General features: G+C 45.5%; 1 protein-coding gene across 1 annotated transcript in view; it reads left to right on the plus strand.

Annotated features, from left to right (window-relative positions):
* The first annotated feature begins 1,424 nt into the window (after positions 1–1,424).
* The window catches only part of Ythdf (YTH domain-containing family protein), a 58,907-nt gene continuing 37,815 nt past the window's right edge, over positions 1,425–22,516 (plus strand). Inside the window, 1 exon segment of the mRNA XM_045727474.2 lies at positions 1,425–1,599. Coding sequence (XP_045583430.2) covers positions 1,548–1,599 — 52 coding nt within the window. The 5' untranslated portion in view covers positions 1,425–1,547.

A 22,516-nucleotide genomic window follows, 5' to 3' on the forward strand; every position in this document is an offset into this window, starting at 1 on the left:
CCTTCGGATTCGTAGTGCTGAGGTTCCGGGTTCGATTCCCGGTGGAGGCGGAAACCAATGGGCGTTTCTTTCACCCTGATACTCCTGTTCACCTAGCAGTAATTTTTTTTTATAGGTACCTGGGAGTTAGACAGCTACTACGGGCTGCTTCCTGGGGATGTGTATAACAAAAGGAGGCCTGGTCGAGGACCGGGGACGCTAAGCTAGCCCCGAAATCATCTCAAGATAACTAATCTTAGTCAGATTATCAATCAAGCTATCACTGCTTTCAATCAAAGCTGTAGCGAGTAGATTATCCCAATAATATACTCGCTCCAAATGCATTGTTAATATTCCTGTCAACCTTTGGAGATGAATGAGGTGAGGCGTTGCCCGGGCAACACGGTGAGGTGTTGCCCGGGCATATAAGCAGCAGAAAAAGCTATCAATGTGCCTACTAATCTTTTCAAATTTTCTTACACTGTACCTGTTAACATTTTATAAAGTTGGCTAGAAATTACCTACTTAATATTATGTTAGATTAAGGCAAGAATGTAAACGCACCATCCTATGTAATCTCATAAACCCAATGTACCTTCATGTATATATATAAATAAATAAATAAAGTTTTATCCACAAATTATTAAACATTTAAAAAAATCCACAAATTACTGAAAGTTTTAAAAAAATCCACAAATTACTGAAAATTGTGAGAGCTGCAGTAAAAAAAAAAGGCAACCAAATCCTGGGAATAGTTAGACGTAACTTAGATAATAATAATACAAACTTCAGGAAAAAGAAAGTAGTTATTCAACTGTATAAATATCTGGTGATTATTGCATCCAAGACACTTGGATTATTGTATCCAAGCAAGGAGATGTCATCTTCAGACATGCTCTTGAGAAAGGTAAACTGCTTCTGTACACGCGTGTTGAAGCAGTAGCCGGGGAGTGCTGGGGCCGGCTCGCGCCAGCGGCCAGGGTTGGGAAGTGATACCACGAAACAGAAGCGACAAAGCAAATGAAGTAGGCCCATATATATATATATAAATGACAACAATATTTACACAACAATGGTAGCTCCTCGCATTAACTTTAATATTACAAATATTCAGTAGTTTTCCTATTATTAAGACATTTAGAATGCTTGCTATATAACCAAATGTCGCAATACAACTCTATATGGGAATAACAAAAATACTGTACACGTGCGGAGTCCATGCCTCCTTTTCATAGTAGCCGAAGCTCGTGAATGACCTCTTCTAATACTCCCACTCAGGTCTTGCTATCGTCATCTGGTTGCCTTGTGCCTCTTTACCGCTGATCATATGGTGTAATCATATCTTCGGAAACTAACTAATAGATTCCTATTACAATAGCCTGCGTTTGTTCTACTCATGAACCTCTCTGCGCCACCTATCGGCATTTGGTTTCATATGTTTTTCTGGCAGTTATTGGCTGATATCGAGCCCTCCAACTAACATGGCCGCATGAATTAGTGATAGTGAGGAATTTGTGGACTGAAAGACAGATTTGTACAGTGTGTGACCATTCAAAAGTGACAGTTATATGTACGCTGGACACTCTGATATGCAGCGAATGAAAGGACAAGGAACCTCAGGTTGGTTTACATGTGATTCTGGCAATGGAAGTAATCAGCTTTGATGGTTGTTTTGAGTCGTGATTGTGGAGATTCATGCTGCTGTTTTTGTGCCTATAAGCAAAACCTGTGCTTCAATTGAGGTTGAGAAGATCAAAGAAGTGAGATAAAGGGAGTGGTATAAGAGATGGGGGAGTGAAAACCGTGTGGGGAATTGGAGTTTGACCAAGCCGGGAGGAATGACGGCAGGCCATTCACCTCCTGCCCCAGATATTGCGGCCGTTCCGGGGACACGAGTGTTGGATAACCCCACTACGTGTCCCTGGTGTCCCCTGGTGTCCCTGGTGAGGCGTATGTGTGGGCACTCGACTGGCTCCCGGGCTTCCTTAGATACGCCACACCAAACAGATCCCTTCACGATGTTGACATATTTGGTGACAGTGATTTGTGATGTTCCTGTACTGTCAGCCTAAGTTATTACATTCACATCATTAGTTAAGTTATTCTAATAATATATTCCCCCGCAAATTGCTTAACTGATCACTCGGAACTGCAATTCTTGTACATACAAATCATACATTAAGTTTGGAAGCTGTAAACGGAGATGACATGTAGATGCTGTAGTTTAGATTTATTAGTTTAGAGGTTTAGCAATGAAAGACAACATCATTGAACTTGTAACTGTTTCTAACGGAAGCATTGTTAAGGTGTTTGTCGGAAGGAAGACACTGAACACAGGTGGGGTTGCTCCATGCACCGGCATAAATATTGCAGTATTGAGCAATTGTGTTTTATGTGCATTTGTATAGATTTATGAAGAACAGAATCATAAAATACATTGTAATTAGTTACAAGGAGTAAATAGATATACAGTACTCTCAGTTTTGAACAGTACTGCACTCTTTTATTTTCTCTTTGACCAATGAAGAACACTAATCTTAGCACAATAAATATTTATATAAAACCAAAAGCTTACATTTTATTTTGATTATATCTTTTAATACGTGGGTACTATATTCAAAATATTTGGTTGTCATACAAGAAAAACTGTAGGAAAAATCTGAAGAAACACTGTGTTAAGTTCCTTTTTGCTTGTATCTTACCAGTACGGTATACAGTATACTGTAGTTGAAGATACTGAAGGTTAACACTACCTGTTAACACTACATGCTACCCTGGGGGAGTATTTCTTGGGTGTCTGTAGCAGACAATAAAATAACCCGCAGCTGGGAGTACAGTGCTTATTTTTTGGCCAGTGCGGTAGTATATATCAGCTTATAGCTGCTATGTATGTCAGCACAGCTGACATACATAACGTAGCTTTAACGTCATAAATGTACTGTACAGGAACATGTTGACCAGACCACACACTAGAAGGTGAAGGGACGACGACGTTTCGGTCCGTCCTGGACCATTCTTAAGTCGATTGTGTCTCAGACTATACAGGAACATAATTTGTAAACAAATCAATCCAGATATTAGTATAGCTACTTCCAATGATGGAAATTATATATATAACTTAACAACGAATTAAAAATCCGTTAATGACACGAATTAAAATTAATCTTACTATATTTGTATAAAATATTTAGAGATTATACGACCATGTTGAATACAGACCATGATCAAGTCCACATTGAATATAATTTTGACCAACATTATTGATCCTCAAATGTTGTTTGAAGAGTGTTATTGACATTAGACTAACTTTAATTAAGGCTGTGCTATAGTATGGTATAATACATGTACAGGATTTAGGTAAAAATATTATTTTAATTTTGCTGTCTGTCAAATATTTACTACTTGTTGTAAATTGCCTAGCAGAAACCTTGTCACAGAGTTATAAGTTGTGCAGAATCAACATATACTTATAGTAGGTTATTTAGAGATGATTTCGGGGCTTTTAGTGTCCCGGCAGCCCGGTCCTCGACCAGGCCTCCAACCCCAGGAAGCAGCCCGTGACAGCTGACTAACACCCAGGTACCTATTTTACTGCTAGGTAACAGGGGCATAGGGTGAAAGAAACTCTGCCCATTGTTTCTCGCCGGCACCCGGGGATCGAACCCAGGACCACAAGTCCAGCGTGCTGTCCGCTCAGCCGACCGGCTCCCCTAAATGAAAAGAAATTGGCAGTTGCCTCAACTGTAAAATACTTGCTACATAAATATATTGTCTTATCTACACAGTCTTATGTATACATATAGTACTGCATGCTGTTTTTATATACAGCCATTACAGCTTATATCATTGGTTTCATAAGTGGCTGTGATTAGAATAAAAACACCTGTCTCTAGATACTCAAGAAAGTTAAGGTTGAGTCTAAAGAGGAGACATTATTTAATAAAATGACACTAAAATACAGGCTGTACATACAATATCCATGGAGGCATTAACACACACCTGATGGCATCCTGAGGTTTGTTGAGCACTAAGTGTCCAGACACTCGGGTGGCACTGGTCTGTAGACAAATGGATATTTTACCTATTTCCCCACATAGTTACTGTGGCATAAACATGATACTGTATGTATTATTAATTGAATTATATGAGGATTTGTGTAAATTTGGTTAGGCTGAGTACAATGTAACTCAAAATAATAATAATGGAATAATAATTGAATGTTAAGATAGGTAATTGGCGTAGATTGAAGTGTTCGGTTATAACCACTGAACTGCTCTGCCTCCAAATATGGCAACCCCCTGGTGTGCAGGAAATAAATTCTTTCCAAAATATATTTTCTCTTCTTACGTTGTTAAAATGCAGTCTCTGATCATGGGGAAACTAAAAAAAAATATTTTATGTGACATACTTTAGCTGCAATGGAGCTGGGAAGTTGAGCAAATTATGGGCACTGAGTGATGGTCAGTCGGTCCCGCGACCCCGTGGAGCGATAGTTGCTGCGAATATAATGTTTCACAATTATTTTTATGTTTCTCATTGGTTTCTTCTCTTGTTTTTTTCTGTAATATTATTCAAACGTATGTAATTTGTGAAATTTATATAGTTCAAAGTGTGGAACATCGCTATGCTCAAAATTATGGGGCTCATATATGTGACACATATATTATATTCTGTGATCAATCAAACAGTGTTTTTGCTGTTATTACACTACATACACACATTGTATAAACCCATCTACATAGTGGTTCATTACGGTGAAGTTGGGATGGTGAGCCCAAGAAAACATGAGTGAACTGCCACACCCGGCCAGCTCTCCCTCACTCTTCCAACACCGTACTCGCTAACATTCCTCCTCCCACCATACTGTTATTGTTTTTATTACACTACACACATTATATATAAGTATCTAAATGTTTTATTCACCATAACTATACAACTAAGCTGGTATTGTGTTCAAACAGCACAGTGGCCCCCATACACTGCATGACAAGTCACACAGCAGACGACGCTATGAGAACGATGCCACCTCCCTCACCAAAATGGCTCCTCCCAACATACTCTTGTTGCTGTTATTACACTATATACACACGTTATATATAAGTATCTACATTTGTGTTTACCATAGCGAACCACTAAGCTAGTATGGTGAGCCCAAACAAGAATGGCTGCACGCATAGTGACGCTACCTCGATTCCCTCCTTCCTCACCAAAATTCCTCCTCCCACAATACTACACACAGTGCTAATTATCACCACACTCCTGCTGTTATTACAATCTTGGTCACTAAATCCTGTAAGTGAATAATTGACTACAAATTTATTTTGTAAAGGAACATAAGTCATTTGAAGATTCCTAGATGGATGAAATAATGCTGTGGGGCTGTGGCTAGCACTGTGAACATCTTGAACAGCATTGATTCACTGATATTTGAACATTGTACACAGTCATTATCACACTCAGGCTCTTCTGTAATACAGTACTATCATGACTAAATAATACCAGTTACATATATATTTTGACATTATTAGGCGATGCTGTGGTCACGAGATTCGTGACCACAGCACGCGATAAAGCACCTAAATTATTGGGATCATCTCAAAGCCCTCCAAATGTACTCACTAGAAAGGAGACGAGAGAGATACCAAATAATATACACAAGGAAAGCACTGGAGGGCCAGGTCCCAAATCTACACAGTAAAATAACAATGTACTGGAGTGAACGATATGGAAGAAAATGCAGAATAGAACCAGTGAAGAGCAGAGGTGCCATAGGCACAATCAGAGAACACTGTATAAACATCAGAGGTCCGCGGTTGTTCAACGTCCTCCCAGCGACTATAAGAAATATTGCCAGAACCACCATGGACATCTTCAAGAGAAAACTAGACTGTTTTCTAAAAAAATATGCCGGACCAACCGGGCTGTGGTGGGAATATGGGCCTGCGGGTCGCTTCAAGCAACAGCCTGATGGACCAAACTCTCACAAGTCAAGCCTGGCCTCGGGCCAGGCTTGGGAGTAGAACAACTCCCAGAACTCCATCAAGCAGGTAAACAAGCTGAACAGCAATGCTGTGAGCTCATGCTGCGTGTGCCTGCCTTGGTTTCTCACTCAGTACTGAGGCCCTCACACCCGGGAATGTTGCCCACGATTTAAAAAAAAAAATGGCATCTGTTTACTAGAGCCTTGAAGCTGATATGAACCCCATGTAGCTGCAGGAGTTTTGAATCATACGCTATACCTATAAGATCCCTGAGGCGCGTTGCGCACCACCCGTCGAGCGCTTACAAGCGTGTTGCGCAGTGCAGTGGTTAAAGGTAGAACCCCAAAAATACCAAATGCCCAACAAAAAAGAGCAAATGTCCAACAAAGAATGGCAAATGCACCCCAAAAACTAAATTGGCAAACACTCAATAAACTTGCACAATCACTTTTAATTTTCCTTGCTAATAAAACTTTATTTTTTTTAAAGACTGTATCCATTTTATTTTTTAATGAAGTCAATTTCAGTAAAATTTGAGAAATCTTTGATTTTCTTGATGGTCATATATATTTCCTTCGAAAATTATTATATTTCTAACTTAATTATGTGCAATCACTTTCAATTTACCTTACTAGTAACATTGAAGGAAAATATTTTAATTATCTTTCTTATTTTTGAAACGGGAGGTTAATTTGGGTAAAATTTAAGTGCTTAATTTTCCTTTATGGCCATACAGTATTTCCTTATAAAATGGTTAAATGAGAATATTTCTTACTTCAATTACTAGTATGTGCAGTCACCTTCAATTTAATTTAGTAATAACACTGAAGGAATATATTTTAATTATATGTACTATATAATAATAATGGAATTATACAAGTTGTGTAAATTTTGTTATGCTAGTCACATATAGCTCAAAATAGTAATAGCAAACAATAATTTATTTATTTATTCATTTACAAGAAGGTACATTGAGTTTATGAGAGTACATAGCTTTGATGTTTTTATGTTCTTGTAAAGCCACTAACACGCATTGCGTTTTGGGCATGAAATACAGTACGTAATGGAATGTTAAGGCACGTAGTTGGTGTGGATTGAAATGTTCGGATGTAGTGGAAAAACCTACCAGTAATTTTTGGAGATAGTCAATTTCAACAGAATTTTATCTTATGAAAAATCTTAATATTTTTATCATAGTACAGTATATACTGTATATTATGTCTGGTTTTGGCTGTGTTATTTACTTTTGATTATTGAAGATTTTTGTATTTGAAGGTTTCTTAATTTGAGAATAGATTGTAAGTATAAATGTAATTTAGTATCAAAATTATGCTGAACGATGATTTAAAGGGTACGTCTTTATCATATATAGAACAGTAATGAGTTTGTTTTTTCTTGTTAATTATATGCAGTTGAATTGTTATTAGGTAGTAAAATTTTGCAGTTACCTTATGATTTACCTAACTTTAACTGAGGGCTACTGTCTCTAGCGGCCTCGACAAGGACAGGCAGCCAGTGGCTTATCAAAAATTCCCTCATTTGTCTGATGATTTCATCAAGCATGATTTTGAAATTCAGTAATGTTTTGGCATTTACAGTTTAGGCGGGTAAGCAGTTCTTGGGGAACTGCTTACCCGCCCAAACTGGGTCTTGTTCCCAGGGTCTTGTTTATAACACTTTGGGTGAAAAGCATCGCCTGTTTTCTGTCCTGCATTGTGGCTTGTTGAGCTTGAAACCGTTGCTCCTTTCTGGGGGGAGCCCCATCGGCTCCCCGAAGCTTTATCAGGCTGATATGCTAATGTCAGACTTTGGCATCAGTCATGTGTATGGAGTTCTAGGGCCTACCGGGGACCACGGCCAGAACCTGGACCTCTCAGAGAGGCAAGGGGGAACAATGGCCTATAGAAACCCCCGTGTGGTTAGAAGCATTCTATGTCTGCCATCGACCAGGTCAAGCATCTAGAAAGGTAAGCATTCCAAAACAAACCCATATTCTGGTTAAAATTGCTACCAAAAGCTCCCTTGTTCGGCTTTTGGTAGCAATTTTACAATTGGACGCAATTTTGGTAGCAATTTTGGATCTGGGAGCCCCAGACCTCTCACGTCGACTATCCACCCATCAGTTCTTCGGCTGATGCTATAGGCACCGGTTGTGTGCTCCGGCTCCAATAGTTGTTTCAGCACTGTACCTAGAGTGTGGTGTCTGTCTTCTAGGTGGTGCGTGAGCCGGGAGTGAGTCTCCAGTACTCAAGCTGCATGCGCCTAGGATTCCCCTCCCTAGGTGCCCTGTAAGTACTTCCCTTGGGGCTTGGGGCCACCTTCCACAAGTTCCTTGGGTTCTGCCCCTGCTAGGCCGTTTACTGCTTGGTTTTCGGCCGCTCTTTGTGTGCTCGGGTGTTCTGTCGCCATAGGGTAAGGGGCAGTTTTGCACTGGTGGGGCGCAGGGTACTGTGCAGCTTGTTTACACCAATCATGGCGGCTGGCTCTGTTCCGCTTGGGAACGCTGTCCTCTTGCGGGGTTTTCTTTTTATTTTTGTTTATCTACCTGGTGGGGGGTCTGCCTTCGTTCTTGCCCCTTGTGTCCCTTGTGTTCTGAGTGTTATTTTGGTGGTTCCCCCTGTTAGGTCCCCGTGAGTGTACACGTCCCGGGGGTTCAGCTCTTAGAAAGTTGTTTGGTAGCTTTGGGCGCCGGTTAGCAGTACGCTGCCTGGGATTACCTGAGCACGAGTCCTCTTTAAGTAAACAATCGGGACCCCTGGGAAACCCCGGGGGGCGTGCGGGTCTGATGGATGTGACCCCGGAGTCCCCCCTCGCTTCCAGCGAGTTTGAGGGTTGCTCTCACCCCTTGTCTCAGGGTGACTCTGTTTTGCCTCCGTCTGCTGCTTGTGGGGTCGGTGACACCTTCGACCCGGAGTCCTGCGAGTTTTGTTGCTCGTTGTGGCTCGGTTACCCAGTTGTGCTGACTAAGCGGGTGTGGGCAGCAGGGACGTTGCACTTTGAGCCTTGGGGCGTTGCCCTTGGGGGTGGCAACGCTCTCGTTTGTTTGCTCCCTGGGAGTCCCGGGGCTGCCCTGTTTTGGTTCGTGTTGGGACTTGGGGGTGTTGGTTGCTTCGGTTCCTTCCACGCCTCCTTGTCTTTTTCCTGGATCCCCCCCTTCCTGCCTACATCCGGTTCCTTACCGTCTGTGGGTTCGGGGCGGGGTTTGATGGCCTTGAGACTCTGGCAGTCTTGGGGAAATCCACTTCCGGGGTAGTGACGGGGGCATTTGAGCCTGTTCCTCCAGCCGAGTTGTAAGAGTCTGCCAGTGGGCTCCCTTCCTTAGTATTTTCGCGGCTGCCCCGGTTTTCTGATACGGCCGGGGCTTTGGGGGGACGGCTCGGCCCCGGGGCCTGTCGTGTGGGTTCCCGGGGGCTGGGGAGGGGCTGACTTGGGGGGCCTTGGCCCCGTAGGACCCTATGGGTTTTTTTTCTCCCCCTAGGACCCCGTGGGGGGGGGTTTCTCCCCCCTCTAGGCGGGGCTTGTGGTTACGCGGAGTGGGGTTTTTCCTCCCCCCTCGCCGTACGTGTTGTTGGGCGTCAGCCCCTCCCCGGGCTCGGTTCCTTGTCTTTTAAGTCGGTTGGTTCCATCCTGTGGGTGGATGCTCCCCCCCTTTTTGGGACGGTGCCTTCGTCATGTTTCCCCCATTCTTGGGGTTCTATGTGACTTTTGGTCTCAGGTGCGACTGTGCCTTTGTGTGCCTTCGGGACTGGTGTTTGCTTCTGTGTTCTCGAGGGTTCGGGAAGGTTTTCGCTACATTCCGTATTATTGGAACGTCTGTCAGCTCCTAGTCCAGGTCGCCGTATTGGGCTACTTGTAGCCCAGTTGGGCTACTAGTGGCCCGGTTGGGTTCCCTTTGGGCTCCTTGTCTTTGCTTAGTTGGCCGGTTTTGTTGTTACTGCTTCCTCTTTTAGCGCCTACCCCGTGTGATGGGTTGTTTTCTCTACTTCGCGGTTCCCTAGGGTTGCATTCTGTTTGGCTACTTTTCTTGTGCAGTAGTCCTGGTTGGCGCCTTCCCGCAGAGCAGGTTGTGCGGTTCAGCCAGCGTGTCATGCGCATGCGCTGTGGAGTTTGTTTTGGTCTGGGTGGTGTGTTTCAGTGCTGGTGTTTTGTGCCTTTTTTTCTCGGGTGCTTCGCCTCTCGCTCTTCTCCCTTCTCCGGTATGTGCCCCTTCACTCCGGGGGTGTCCTGGATTCCAGCTGTGGGGAGGACGCCGAGGTTTTCCCTGTGTCAGGGGTGTGGGCCTCCTCCTTCGCCTATACCCTTCTCTCCTGCGTATCCGGCTCTGGCTTCTTCACCTGGCTGTGCTCCCAGGATCTTCTGGGCACTGTTGGGTCGTGTCACATTCATGCCTCCGTTCGACAAGTGAGTTTCTGCGGTCTGGCGCCTTTTAGCCGGGCGCTGGATGCGAAGATGTTTATATACCTGTCTTTAATTTGGTATATTTATGTACGAATGAGACCGTTTGCACACCAGTGACTGTCCCTTTTCAACCCTTCCAGTCCCACTCATGTGCATGCCCAACCCATGCAAGAGTCATTCAGGGGACCCACCTCTTTCGTGTTATGAGGTGTGTGGGTTGTGGTGCTGGTTATGTACTCACCTGGTAGGGCTCTCCTGGTTGTGCTTGCGGGGTTTGAGCTCTGGCTCTTGGGTCCCGCCTATATGGAAGAACATGCGGGATAGTACCAGTGTAGTGCAGTGGTGCCATAGGCACAATTGGGGAACACTGTATAAACATCAGAGGTCTGCGGTTGTTACATGTCCTACCTGCAAGCATCCACCATCTTGCCGGGACATCCGCGGACTTCCAAGGTACGCTAGCCTGTTTTCGAATAGAGGTTCCGGCTGGTGGGTATGTGGGCCTGCGGGCTGCTCCAAGCAACAGCCTGGTGGACCAAACTCTCACAAGTCTAGCCTGGCCTCGGGTCGAGCTTGGGGAGTAAATGAACTCCCAACTCCCGCCTCTGCCTTTGCAGAGGCAAGTTGCTACTTACATGTTGCGTGTTGCAGTGATGCATGTTGCTGCTGCACGTGTGCATTGGTAACGTGTTTCGCGGTGGCATGTCCTTGTTCCTGTGTCCGGTTGTGGTGTGGTACTTTGCTGCTGTTTTGTGCCTAGGGTTTGCGTATGGGGGTTTGCTTAGTTTGTTTTTCGCGGTCTTCGGGTCCCTGGCTTGGCCCTTCCACGTGATTGTCCACCCCTGGTTGTTTCCTGGGGTTTGAGCTTTGGCTCTTTCATCCTGCTTTTCCCCAGTCGCTTCCCTGGTATCTCCTTTGATCGGTTTTGCTTGCACTTGCTGCTATAGAGGGGGGGTCGGTTTCTACCGCTTCCCTTCCTTGTGCGTTCCCTTTGTTTCCTCCTCTGCCGCAGGAGTGTTCTTCGTGCGTTCCTTGTGTTCTTGAGCGTTATTTCAGCCTGTGTCCTATGGTGCGCTTATGTGTCTTGGTCTGTTTTCGTTGCTCGTACCCCTTGGTTCGGGTACTGTTCTGGTGGCAACCCTTACACCTTCTTCGGTTTTCCTGGCTTGCCCTGCCAGTTGGCATTTCAGGGTCTTGCGATGTCTCGCGTCGGACCCATCGTTTCTGATCTCATGGCGGGCTTACTTGCATTGGGGAGCTTTCTGTTCGGCAGATGTTCCATCTCCTTTGTGCCGCCTAGGCTTTGGTGGTCGCGCCCGAGATCTTCCCACGGCTCCGCCTTTTCCTGGGCTCGGAGGTGCCTTGTCGGGGCTACTTATGTTCTGCCTCGTGTGTCTCCCCTCCAGTTGGTGGTCTGGTGGCTTCATGGTAGGTGTCCCACTTGTGTACTTCTTCTTGGCAGCAGTATGGGATATTTTGGCGGTCCTTCCTTTTCCTCCTGTCCCTTCTTAGGTGGCTGCAGTTGTTAGCGTCAGCTTGGTTTTTCTGGTGGGGGTTGGGGGCCGTCGTCTTGCCACGTACTGTCGCCTAGTTTCATGCAGCGCTGGCGGAGCCGCTTCGGCTTGCTTTCAGTCTTGGTGTTGCTTCTGCACCATTAGTTAGCTGTCTCGTGCGTTGTTTCACCTCCGGCCTGTTCGTGCGCCGCTTGCACCGTCCTGGTCTCTGGTCAACGTGCTCTGTCTTCTCCTTGGTTGGTGGTGCCCTTTCGGTTCCGGTTTGTTTTTCGTCGGCTCTTTTTTTTTTTTTTGTTGGCATTTGCCTCTGGGGGTCGGGTCGCTGGGCTTCTTGCTCCTCCACAGGGGTTTTCTGCTCCTTCGGTTTTGGCGTTTTGGTTGTTCGGTGGCAGCAGTCTCCATCTTTTCTGGCACGGGATGGGGCTGCTGCGTTCCGGAGGGGTCCTTGGGTTGTTGGTGCTTGGTTGGTCGGGTCGGGGGTGTGTCGTGTTTTTTTTGAGTTCAGTGGCGGCCCTCCGCTGTTATTTGTGTGCCACAACCTTTATGTCAGTGGCGCGCTTTGAGTTGATCCGGTTCCATTCTTCCCTTTTCGCTGGTGACGGTGTCCCAGGTTGTCACCCGTGTTCTTGCGGCTAGCCTGCCTGTGTTCTTTCTCCATGCCCGTGGCGTTCGTGGCTTTGCTGCTCTTGCTACCGTCTGGGCAGCATGTCCTTGCTGTCATTCGGGCACGGATCTTTCGTATTCATACAGGGGCCTTGCTGCTCGTTGTCTCGTGTTGTTCCCGGGCCCTTTCGGGGCTGAGTCACCTTGGGTTGGTGTTGGTTGCCAGTTGTCTCACTTCCGTTGAGGGGTGTGTGGTGTCCGCCTCCCGGTTCCTTCCCTTTGACCTTCCTCTGTGGGTAGTTAGCTCCGGGGAGCCGACGGGGCTTTCCCCAGAAAACCAGTGTTGAATGTAATGAAACGCCATTTTCTGGGTGAGACCCGGAGGCTCCCCAGCAATCCTCCCTCCCTCCGGTCGGCGGTTTTTCGCATGTTTTGACATCCAGCCTCAGAACTGATGGGTGGATAGCCGGCGTGAGAGGTCTGGGGCTTCCCCTTCCCCCTCCCGGGGAGGGGGGAGCTGCGCAGACCGCGGCGCAGTGACGTGTGATGTCATACTAGTTTGCTTGTTTTCTGTTGGAGTTCTATCCACTAGTTCGGCTTTTGGTAGCAATTTTAACCAGAATAGGGGTTTGTTTTGGAATGCTTACCTTTCTGGATGCTTGACGCGGTCGATGGCAGACATAGAATGCTTCCAACCACACGGGGGTTTCTATAGGCCATTGCTGCCCTTGCCTATCTGAGGGGGCCAGGTTCTGGCCGTGGTCCCCAGTAGGCCCTAGAACTCCATACACATGACTGATGCCAAAGTCTGACATTAGCATATCAGCTGGTAAAGCTCTGTGGAGCCTCCGGGTCTCACCCAGAAAATGGCGTTTCATTACATTCAACGCTGGTTTGTTTGTGCTACATCTGACCTTATGAAGAAATGGTCTAGATCAATATCCTCCAAATTGTTAAGTATTTCAAAGGTTTTGATGAGATCTGCCCTGTCATACCTGGTTTGCAGTGTTGTTAGCCCTGAGACCCTCAATCGTTCCTGGTATGAGATTTGACTTAGTTCAGGAATGATTTTTGTCACTGTGTTGAATTTTCTCCAAAGCAGCTATGTCTTTCTGAAGATTAGGTCTCCCATTCTTGGATACAATAATCCCACAGATTTGTACATTTATATGTATAATTACCTTTTTTTCCATAAAGTCAGTTTTGTTTGACTAAACAATTCTAGGATATTGTATAATAATAATTCTAGGATTTTTTTTTTTTACTGCAAGTCACACTTGTTGTGCCACTTTTAGTGATTTGTGATTGTTTTACAATAATAAATCAGATTTTGTTCATTTGAAGCATCAAATTCAGTTTAAAAACATCAATCAATAAAGTGTTTTTCAGTTCGTTTGTACAGTATGTACGTGTGTTCAACTAATCCCCATTCACGATTCTCGAATCATGTCTTTTTAGGCCCATATTTTGACATTTTTCATATAAATTTTTATTTTTATTTAAAACCCTAGTAAAGCTATATCTGTACATTCTGCATAAGGTTGCAAGATCAAAAAATTTTAATTCCTGAGATTAAATAATTTTCTGGGGGGAACCCGTTCAGCTCCCCGGAGCTAACCGGGCTGATATAAATGTATTAAACCCTGGCATCAGTCAATGCACATGGAGTTCTAGGCCTACTGGGGACCACGAGAAAGAACCTGGCCTCCTCAGAGAGGCACGAGGAGCAATGGCCTATAGAAACTCCCTGTGTGGTTGGAAGCATTCTATGTCTGCTATCGACCGGGCAGTTCCAGCACCTCAATGCGTTCTTGTTCACCCCTGCCCATCCTTGGGATGTTGGCACTGTGCACCTTCACACGCAGGTTCCCACCCTCTTGGGTGCCCTGGTCACTGAGGACTTACGTGCTCGTGGCCTATAGGCATCGGTCTTGCGGTTCTTTTTCCTTCTTGAGCTGTCCTTGGACTGGCTTGAAGAGAACGTGGAGGCGCTTGGGGCCAATCCTGGGTCTGGTGTATTGGTCTCGGTGGCGTGTGTGATGTCTTCTCATATGAAGCTGTTCCCACCAATCCTGCTGGATGCAGTGTCGCCGTTTTTTATTTCTCGTCTCGCTTGTTGGCAGGCGGTGCTTGCTGCCTCCGTGGAATCTGCTTGGACCCTGGCTTTCAGGTTCTCTAAGCCTTCTTGTCCTCTGCTGTTTGCAGAGTCTGCGGTGGTGCAGTATCTGGAGGCAGCTTCTTCCACTTGTTGTCCTATGTCGGACTTGTTGGTTCTCCGGGGGGGCCTGTGCCAGGGTTCAGTGTTCTTCCTGTCGTGGTAGGCCAGTGGTGCCAGTTTTGAAGCCGGCGCAGCTTTCGTAACCGTCTTCGTTTGGTCAGTGCGGTGATCGCTCTGTGCAGAGGTTGGGTTCACATAAAGGGCGTCGGCCCTTTCGCAGTTCATCCCATTGACAGGGCGATCGGGGTGGGGGGAGGCTCGCACTGTTTGCTCATGCCTGGTCCCACGATTTGTGGGCCTTTTGTGTTGTTTCGTGCGGCCTGTGGTGGCGTTAGGATTGGCGTGAACTCTCCTCGTTGGGTGGTTCGGGGATAGCAGGGCAGGCCAATTCTCCTGCGCTCTTTCGGGTCATCTCAGAGTGGGTTTGCTTGAGCATTTTCGAAACAACCCTGTCCCTCAAGAGGGTTTCCCGCCTGTTTCCGGTTCCGCGCAGACCTGCAGTTTATTCTGGACATGTCCCGTCTGAACCCCTGGGTTTATTGCCCCTCCTTTCGGGTGACTACTCTGTCCCAGGTCCGTCTTCTCTTGGAGCCGGTCGCTTGGATGGTGTCCTTGGACCTTCGGGACACGTATTGGCATGTCCCGATTCATCCGGGGTTTCAGGGATCTGCTCGGTTTTGTTGAGGGGCGTCAAGCTTACCACTTTCATTGCCTTCCATTCGGCTTGAATCTGGAACCTTGCATGTTCACACGCCTTACCTGGGTAGTTATGGCTTGTCTGCATCTATTAGGGGTTCAGGTTCTGTCCTACCTTGACAACTGGCTGGTGTGGGCTCCCAGCCAGTCCACTTGTCTGTTTGCCAGGGATTTGGTTCTTGCCCAGCTCGACGGGTTTGGGTTCCTGGTGAACTGGTGGAAATCCCATCTGGTTGCCTCTCAGGTTCGGTCTTGGCTGGGCCTTGTGTGGGGACTCTCTGACCACTTCCTCATCTCTTGCTCCCGAGTCTCTGCTTCGGCTGCAGTCCCATCTTTGCCTGTTTCTGGGGGTTTCTGGGTCACACGGCAGTTGTTCGAGGGTTTGTGCAGGAGCCTGAACTTTGCCGTGATAGTCTATCCGCCGGGTCAGGTTTGGTTTCGTCGGCTGTTCTGGTACCTTCGAGGATGTCCCTTCTGCCTCTCTCGCTATCGCTGGGCTTGGGCTCTGCGGTACCTTGCGTTGGTTGCTGCATTGCCGGCTTCCTCTTTGGGTTTTTCGGGGTTCAGTGCCTGGCACCTACCCGAGCCCTCGATCAATGTGTTCACTGAGGCGTCTTCTCTTGGCTGCAGCTTTGTGACCAGTGGATCACCAGGCCGGCCTGGGGCGGTGGGGTCCGTCCTTCCGTTGGGCTCACAGCATGGTGCGGGAGTTTGCGGCGATGTGGGTGTCGCTTAGGAGGGTTCGGGTCGCTCGCGGATCGATGCCTTACAGCAGGACTGGTCGAGGTGGTGTTACCTGTATCTCCCCCCCCCTCGGTTCATCTGTTGCTCCAGGTCCTAGCTCGCTTGGAGACTTAACAAAGAAGAGTAGTCCTCTTGGCTCCTTGGTGGCCGGCCCAGTCTTGGTTTCAGGCGCTGCTTGCACGGTGTCCAAACCCAAGGGTCTTCCTGTGGCTCCACCTCTTTCAGCAGATTGACTCGATTCGTTATGTAGCTGGTTCGATCTTCTCCTCGAGTCTTCATGTCTGGTCTTTCTGACTCTAGTTTATCACCATTTGTATGGTGAGCAGGTGGCTTCGTTGATGGTATCCCACCTGCGTGCTTCGTCTCGGTGGTAGTATGAAGTTTCCTGGCGGTCCTTCCATTATTTCTTATCCCTTCGTAGGTTTACTTCTGTCTCTGATAAGATTGTCTTGTCCTTCCTTTCGTGGTTGTTCCAGGACCATCATCATATGCTGAATACTGTCGCCTCATATCGTGCGGTGCTGGTGGAGCCGCTGCAGCTTGCATTCGGCATTGATGTTACTTCTGCACCGTTCTGCAAGCTGTTTCGTGCATTGTTTCACCTCCAGCCTGCTTGTGCGCTACCTGAGCCATACTGGTTGTTGGACCTGGTGCTCTCCTTTCTCTCTTCTCCTCAGATTGTGGTGGCCCCCTTCGGTTCAGGATTGTTTTTCCTAGGCTCTTTTCCTGTTGGCATTGGCCTCTGGGGGTCGGTTTGGGGAGCTTTATGCTCTCCTCCGGCACAGGGGTTTCTGCTCTTTTGGTCCTGGTGGTAGATTTATTCATTTGTAGCCGTCTCCTTCTTTTCTGGTGAAGAATGAGACTGCTGTTCTCCGGAGGGGTCCTTGGGTTGTTGACGCTTGGTTGGTTAGGCCGGGGGTGCATCATGTGTTGTGTCCAGTTGCGGCTCTCCACCTTTACCTGCGCGCCACGGCCTCAGTGGCCAGAAAATCTTTTTGAGATGATTTCGGGGCTTTAGTGTCCCCACGGCCCGGTCCTCGACCAGGCCTCCCCCCCCAGGAAGCAGCCTGTGACAACTGATTAACTCCCAGGTACCTATTTTACTGCTAGGTAACAGGGGCATAGGGTAAAAGAAGCTCTGCCCATTGTTTCTCATCGGCGCCCAGGATCGAACCCGGGACCTACAGGATCACAAGTCCAGCGTGCTGTCCGCTCGGCCGCTCGGCTCCCTTGTTTCTTTTCGGTAGTTTCGTCATTATTGCAAGTTTTCCCTTGCACCTAGATCCACCAAGCCTGTATGGTGTGCGTTTCAGTACTTCAGAAATCTGGAACGATCTGTAATCTCTTATGATAATATTTGCATGAAGCGTTTGTCCTCTCGCTGACTGCACTGACGACAAAATGGCCGCTCTGTTGATACTCTGCCGCTGCCGTTGATACTCCGCTCTGCCGGGGACATGCTTTGGGTTGACCCGGTTTCTCTTCTTCCCTGTTCCAGGGGTTCGGGTCTCCCAGGTTTTCCGCAGGGTTATTTGGTCCAGCCAGCCTGTGGTCTATCCTTATGCCCACGACGTTCGTAAGTTTGTTACGCTGGCTGCCATCTTCGGTAATATGTCTTTGGCTGACATTCAGGCACGTGGTCTTTGGAGGTTGTACAGGGTCCTGATCGCTGGCTACCTTGTCAGTGTTCCTGGGCCTAGTCGGGCCTGTGTCGCATTGGGTCGGCAGTTTCAGCCAGTTGTCTCGACTTCGTGTTGAGGAGTGAGGGCTGACTGCCTCCTGGGTAAGTCCTTCTTATTTTGTCTTTGGGCAAGTAGCTCAGAAGAGCCGAAAAGGCCCCCCTCCGAAAACCAGCGTTTAATGTAATGAAACACCATTTTCTGGGTGAGACCCTGAGGCTTCCCGGCAACCTTCCCTCTGGTCGGCAGTTTTTTGCGTGTTTTGACATCCAGCCTCAGAACTGGAGTGTGAATAGCTGGCACAGGGGTCTGGGGCTCCCCCTTTCACCTCCCGGGGAGGGGGGCTGTGCAGACAACGGTGCGGTGACGTAGTGACATCATGCTTATTGCTTGTTTTTATTTGGGGACTTCTGTCCACTAGTTCGGCTTTCAGTAGCAATATTTTAACCAGAATAAGGGTTTGTTTTGGAGCGCTTACCTTTCTGGATGCCTGACCCAGTCGATGGCAGATATAGAATGCTTCCAGCCACACGGGTTTCTATAGGCCATTGCTCCTCGTGCCTCACTGAGGGCCAGGTTCTGGCTCGTGGTCCCCTGTAGGCCTAAAACTTCATGTGCATTGACTGATGAAAGGGTCTAATGCATTCATATCAGCACGGTTAGCTCCGGGGAGCCTCACCCAGAAAATGGCATTTCACTACATTCAACGCTGGTTTTTTATGCTATTCGCTCAGTTATTACTGCAGAAGAAAACAGCAAATCCCACATCAAAAAGCTACAAATTGTCCAACAAAAAAAAAAAACATCCAATAAAAATCCCATTATAGGATTTTTTGACCATTATGGCAAGGTCTCATATTTTCCATAATGGTCATATTTCCTTTTAAAATGAGGATATGTACTGTATTTTGAACTTCAATATTTATGTACCATCACCTTCATATATCTTACTAGTAATACAAGGAAAATATCTTAACTATATATTTTTCTGCAAGAAGTGCTGAACCAACTGGGCTGTGGCAGATATATGGGCCTGCGGGCCCTTCGAAGCAACAGCCATTTTGACCAAGCTCTCACTAGGCCGGGCTTGGGAGTAAAAGTACTCCTGGAACTCCATCCAAGTACATAAAGGAGTTTGTTTATACAGTAATAATGTATAAAGAATGTCCACGATCCTCGGTGGTTCCTGGTATTATCATTCCAGCAGAAATTTGGTAAACTACAGTATCATATGACATGTCATCTGTTCTTTTAAGTTGTGTCATGTCTCCTGGTCAACAGAGTCATGTCTAAATGCTAGATGAATATTTCATCACAAGCTGTACAATAATGACAATCCGTAACGCTAATACTGGTACCTGTACTGTATTCAAATTTAACAGTGTGTCAGGATATGATCAAATCATACACAGCATTTCTACACGTCTTGTTTTGTAATTAAAATCATATGCAGTATATTGTTGGGTTGGGTTTGTTTGGGTATGGTTAGGTAGGTTTGGAAATCCTTTGGCAAATAGTCTGTAAAACAATTGTAATGGCAGTTTAATTTCCCATGTCTTAAGGAGTTTCACCACTCTAAACATGTGTACTGTAGTATTTTTATAATACAGTATGTATATTGAAAATCATGAGTGGTAACTAGAATTGAATAAACTATACAGTATTTGAGTCTCACTCGATATTCATGTGCAATTTAATCCAATATCAGTGAGTGTAGGTCTGAGTAAGCAAGTTGTAGTTTTGCATTTCCTTGTGTATGGTTTCCCATTGTTTGGATAGGAACTTTGTAAGACTTCTTGTGGGGATCCAAGGCTTAGTTACTCAGTACAGTACAGGGGTGTAGTCTGACCTCAGGCCGGGCTCGGGAAGTTGAAGAACTCCCGAAACTCTCTCCAGGTTTCCAGTACAGTACGATCCTCGGAATCTTCAAAAGGTAACCAAAAGATAAGGTAGAATCTGCTGAGGGGCCATCAGAAATGGGTATTTAGTTACATTCAGTGATTGATTTGTACTGGTGAAATTCATTTACAAATGGGTGATATGACTGCTTGGCTAAACACCATTGCCAACTTGGCAGAACACTTCTCAAGTGTTATAGCGTGAAGATGTTTATGTCTGGTTTGTCTCCATGGCCTGAGAACCTATAATGTCTGCTCTGTTAAATAGAATGAAACCACAAAAAATATTAAGAAGACTATGCATATACCTATTCAAATAAAGTACAGTATGTTAAAAATGTGAAGGTATCTGATTTGAATCAGAATAAAAATTAAATAATTTGTGTATTGATGTATGTATAGATATCAGTGGTACTTGTCTATTGTTTGCAGTACTCAGTACTGTACTGTATTAATACTGAGTAAAAGTACTAATACAGTTAAAATTATTTGTTAAATTTCAGCTGATGATTCAATTATTTTTTTCACAACTGAGGTTACAGAATATGACTTCTGGCTCAGTAGCATAAGTTAGAAAATTTCTTAGCCAACATGTAAGGTGACCCACAACAATGAGAGGTAACAACAAGCCAAACTTTTATGGATAATCTCTCTTAATGTATCATAATCACTAAGAAAATTCAAATTTGAAGCCCCCCTATCCAATGCTCTCTCTCTGTGAACTAGCATGTGATTATCTGGTTGGTGGAAGTAGGAATGACTGGTCCAGGTATAGGATCAGAGGTTAGAAGACTTGCATACCAAAGGAAAAATTTACAGGGTAATAACATATTTTCTCTCAGCAGTAGGGGCACCTGACATCTGAGTGGATAGCGCTTCGAATTTGTAGTCCTGAGGTTCCGGGTTCGATCCCCCGTGGAGGTGGAGACAAATGGGGAAAATGTTTCTTTCACCATGATGCCCCTGTTACCTAGCAGTAAATAGGTACCTAGGAGTTAGACAGCTGCTACGAGCGGTTTCCGGGGGGGTGTAACAAAAAAGAGGCCTGGTTGAGGACCGGGTCGTGGGGACGCTAAGCCCCAAAATCATCTCAAGATAACCTCAAGAAGATAGTACTGTACCGTGGGCCACAGAACTCGGAGGAAATACCACACAAGACACGATGAACTCTCTCATCCAGAAATGTTGGAAAGCAGTTAATAAGTTTCTTTCTATTCAAACGCAGGCAATGAAAAACAGGATTAACTCATGGTTTGACCAAGGGTTTAAGGATGAAAAATGCGTAAGCACGATGAATGGAGAAATTACAGAAGTACATTACCAGATAGTCAAGGATGAATGCCTTAGAGTGAGAACATAAGAAGATAAGAATAAAGGAAACTGCAGAAGGCCTTCTGTCCCATGTATGGCAGCTCTTATATATACTCGACAAAACTTTTTCATATATACTGTATGTCTACTCTTCCACGAAACAATCCACCTATCCCATATCTGTTATGCTTCCCAATTTCTAAACCAATATTTCCCAAGACGTTTCTGAAACTAAACCTACCCAATTTGTAATCATTGTTTGTGTACTATTCGGGTATTTACCGTATGTATTTAATACATTAATTACATCCCTATTGTTATACCTTTTCATCCATTTGTGTACTTCAATCATATCACCCCCTTACTCTTTGCCATTTTAGAGAATGTAAATTAAGCTTTTTTAATATCTTCTTCATATAGGAGAGTTCTAATTCCTGGAATTAACTTTGTATATTTACTAGCAAAATCTATTCAATAAATCATCTAAATTATTACGAACATTTAAAATTTCTCAAACTGTATTCTCTAGAGTAGTGGTTCCCAAACTCTTTACAGTCATTACCCCTTTTTCATATAGTGTCATTATTAATGGCCCCTTATATGTACTCAGTATTAAAAAAAAATTGAACAACCTTGAGCTCACTCCACTAGCTGGTTATTTCCCCATATCCTTTGGTATCATACCTTGTACACTGCCTCAACTTATGGTCCCCTACATATTGCAAAAAGGGCCCTCTCAGGGGGCCATGGCTCCCAGTTTGGGAATCAGTGTTCTAGTGTGATGGAGAGTGGTATATAATAGTTTACACTTGGAAAAAATTAGAGACTGGTTATAAAATCTGCTCACAGAAATAACTCCTCATGAGACCTAGAGGTATGGCAGGAAGTGCAAAAATAGCCTTGTTGAAAAGCAAAGATGCAATAGGTATGCTAAAAGAAAACTCAACATTAAGGGCCCAAGATTTTCAACACTTTCCCTCTTAATCACAGGGGCATAAATAGTTGACCTCTCACAGTGTTCAAAAGAGAACTTGATAAACACTTCCAAAGGCTACTTTATCAACTGGGTTGTGACTCATTCATCAGACTGGGCAGTGGCATACAACAACCTGGTTGACCAGACCACCAAACACGAGCTTGGCCAGAGACTGGGCCTTTGAGACATTGATTCCAGGAACCAATAACAAGTAAGGGTTTATGTTACTGAATCTGTCTACTGAAGCTTACAACAACAAATATTATCAATTGCATATGCAAGGTTAGCCAACATAAAACTATGTTTAGAAATCAAAATTTGTAATTATTTAGGACTAGGCCATTGTGTGTGTGTGTGTGTGTGTGTAATTACCTAAGTGTAGTTACAGGATGAGAGCTACGCTCGTGGTGTCCCGTCTTCCCAGCACTCTTTGTCATATAACGCTTTGAAACTACTGACGGTCTTGGCCTCCACCACCTTCTCACTTAACTTGTTCCAACCGTCTACCACTCTATTTGC

This window comes from Procambarus clarkii, chromosome 78, assembly GCF_040958095.1.
Source record: "Procambarus clarkii isolate CNS0578487 chromosome 78, FALCON_Pclarkii_2.0, whole genome shotgun sequence".
NCBI classification, from domain to species: Eukaryota; Metazoa; Arthropoda; class Malacostraca; order Decapoda; family Cambaridae; genus Procambarus; species Procambarus clarkii.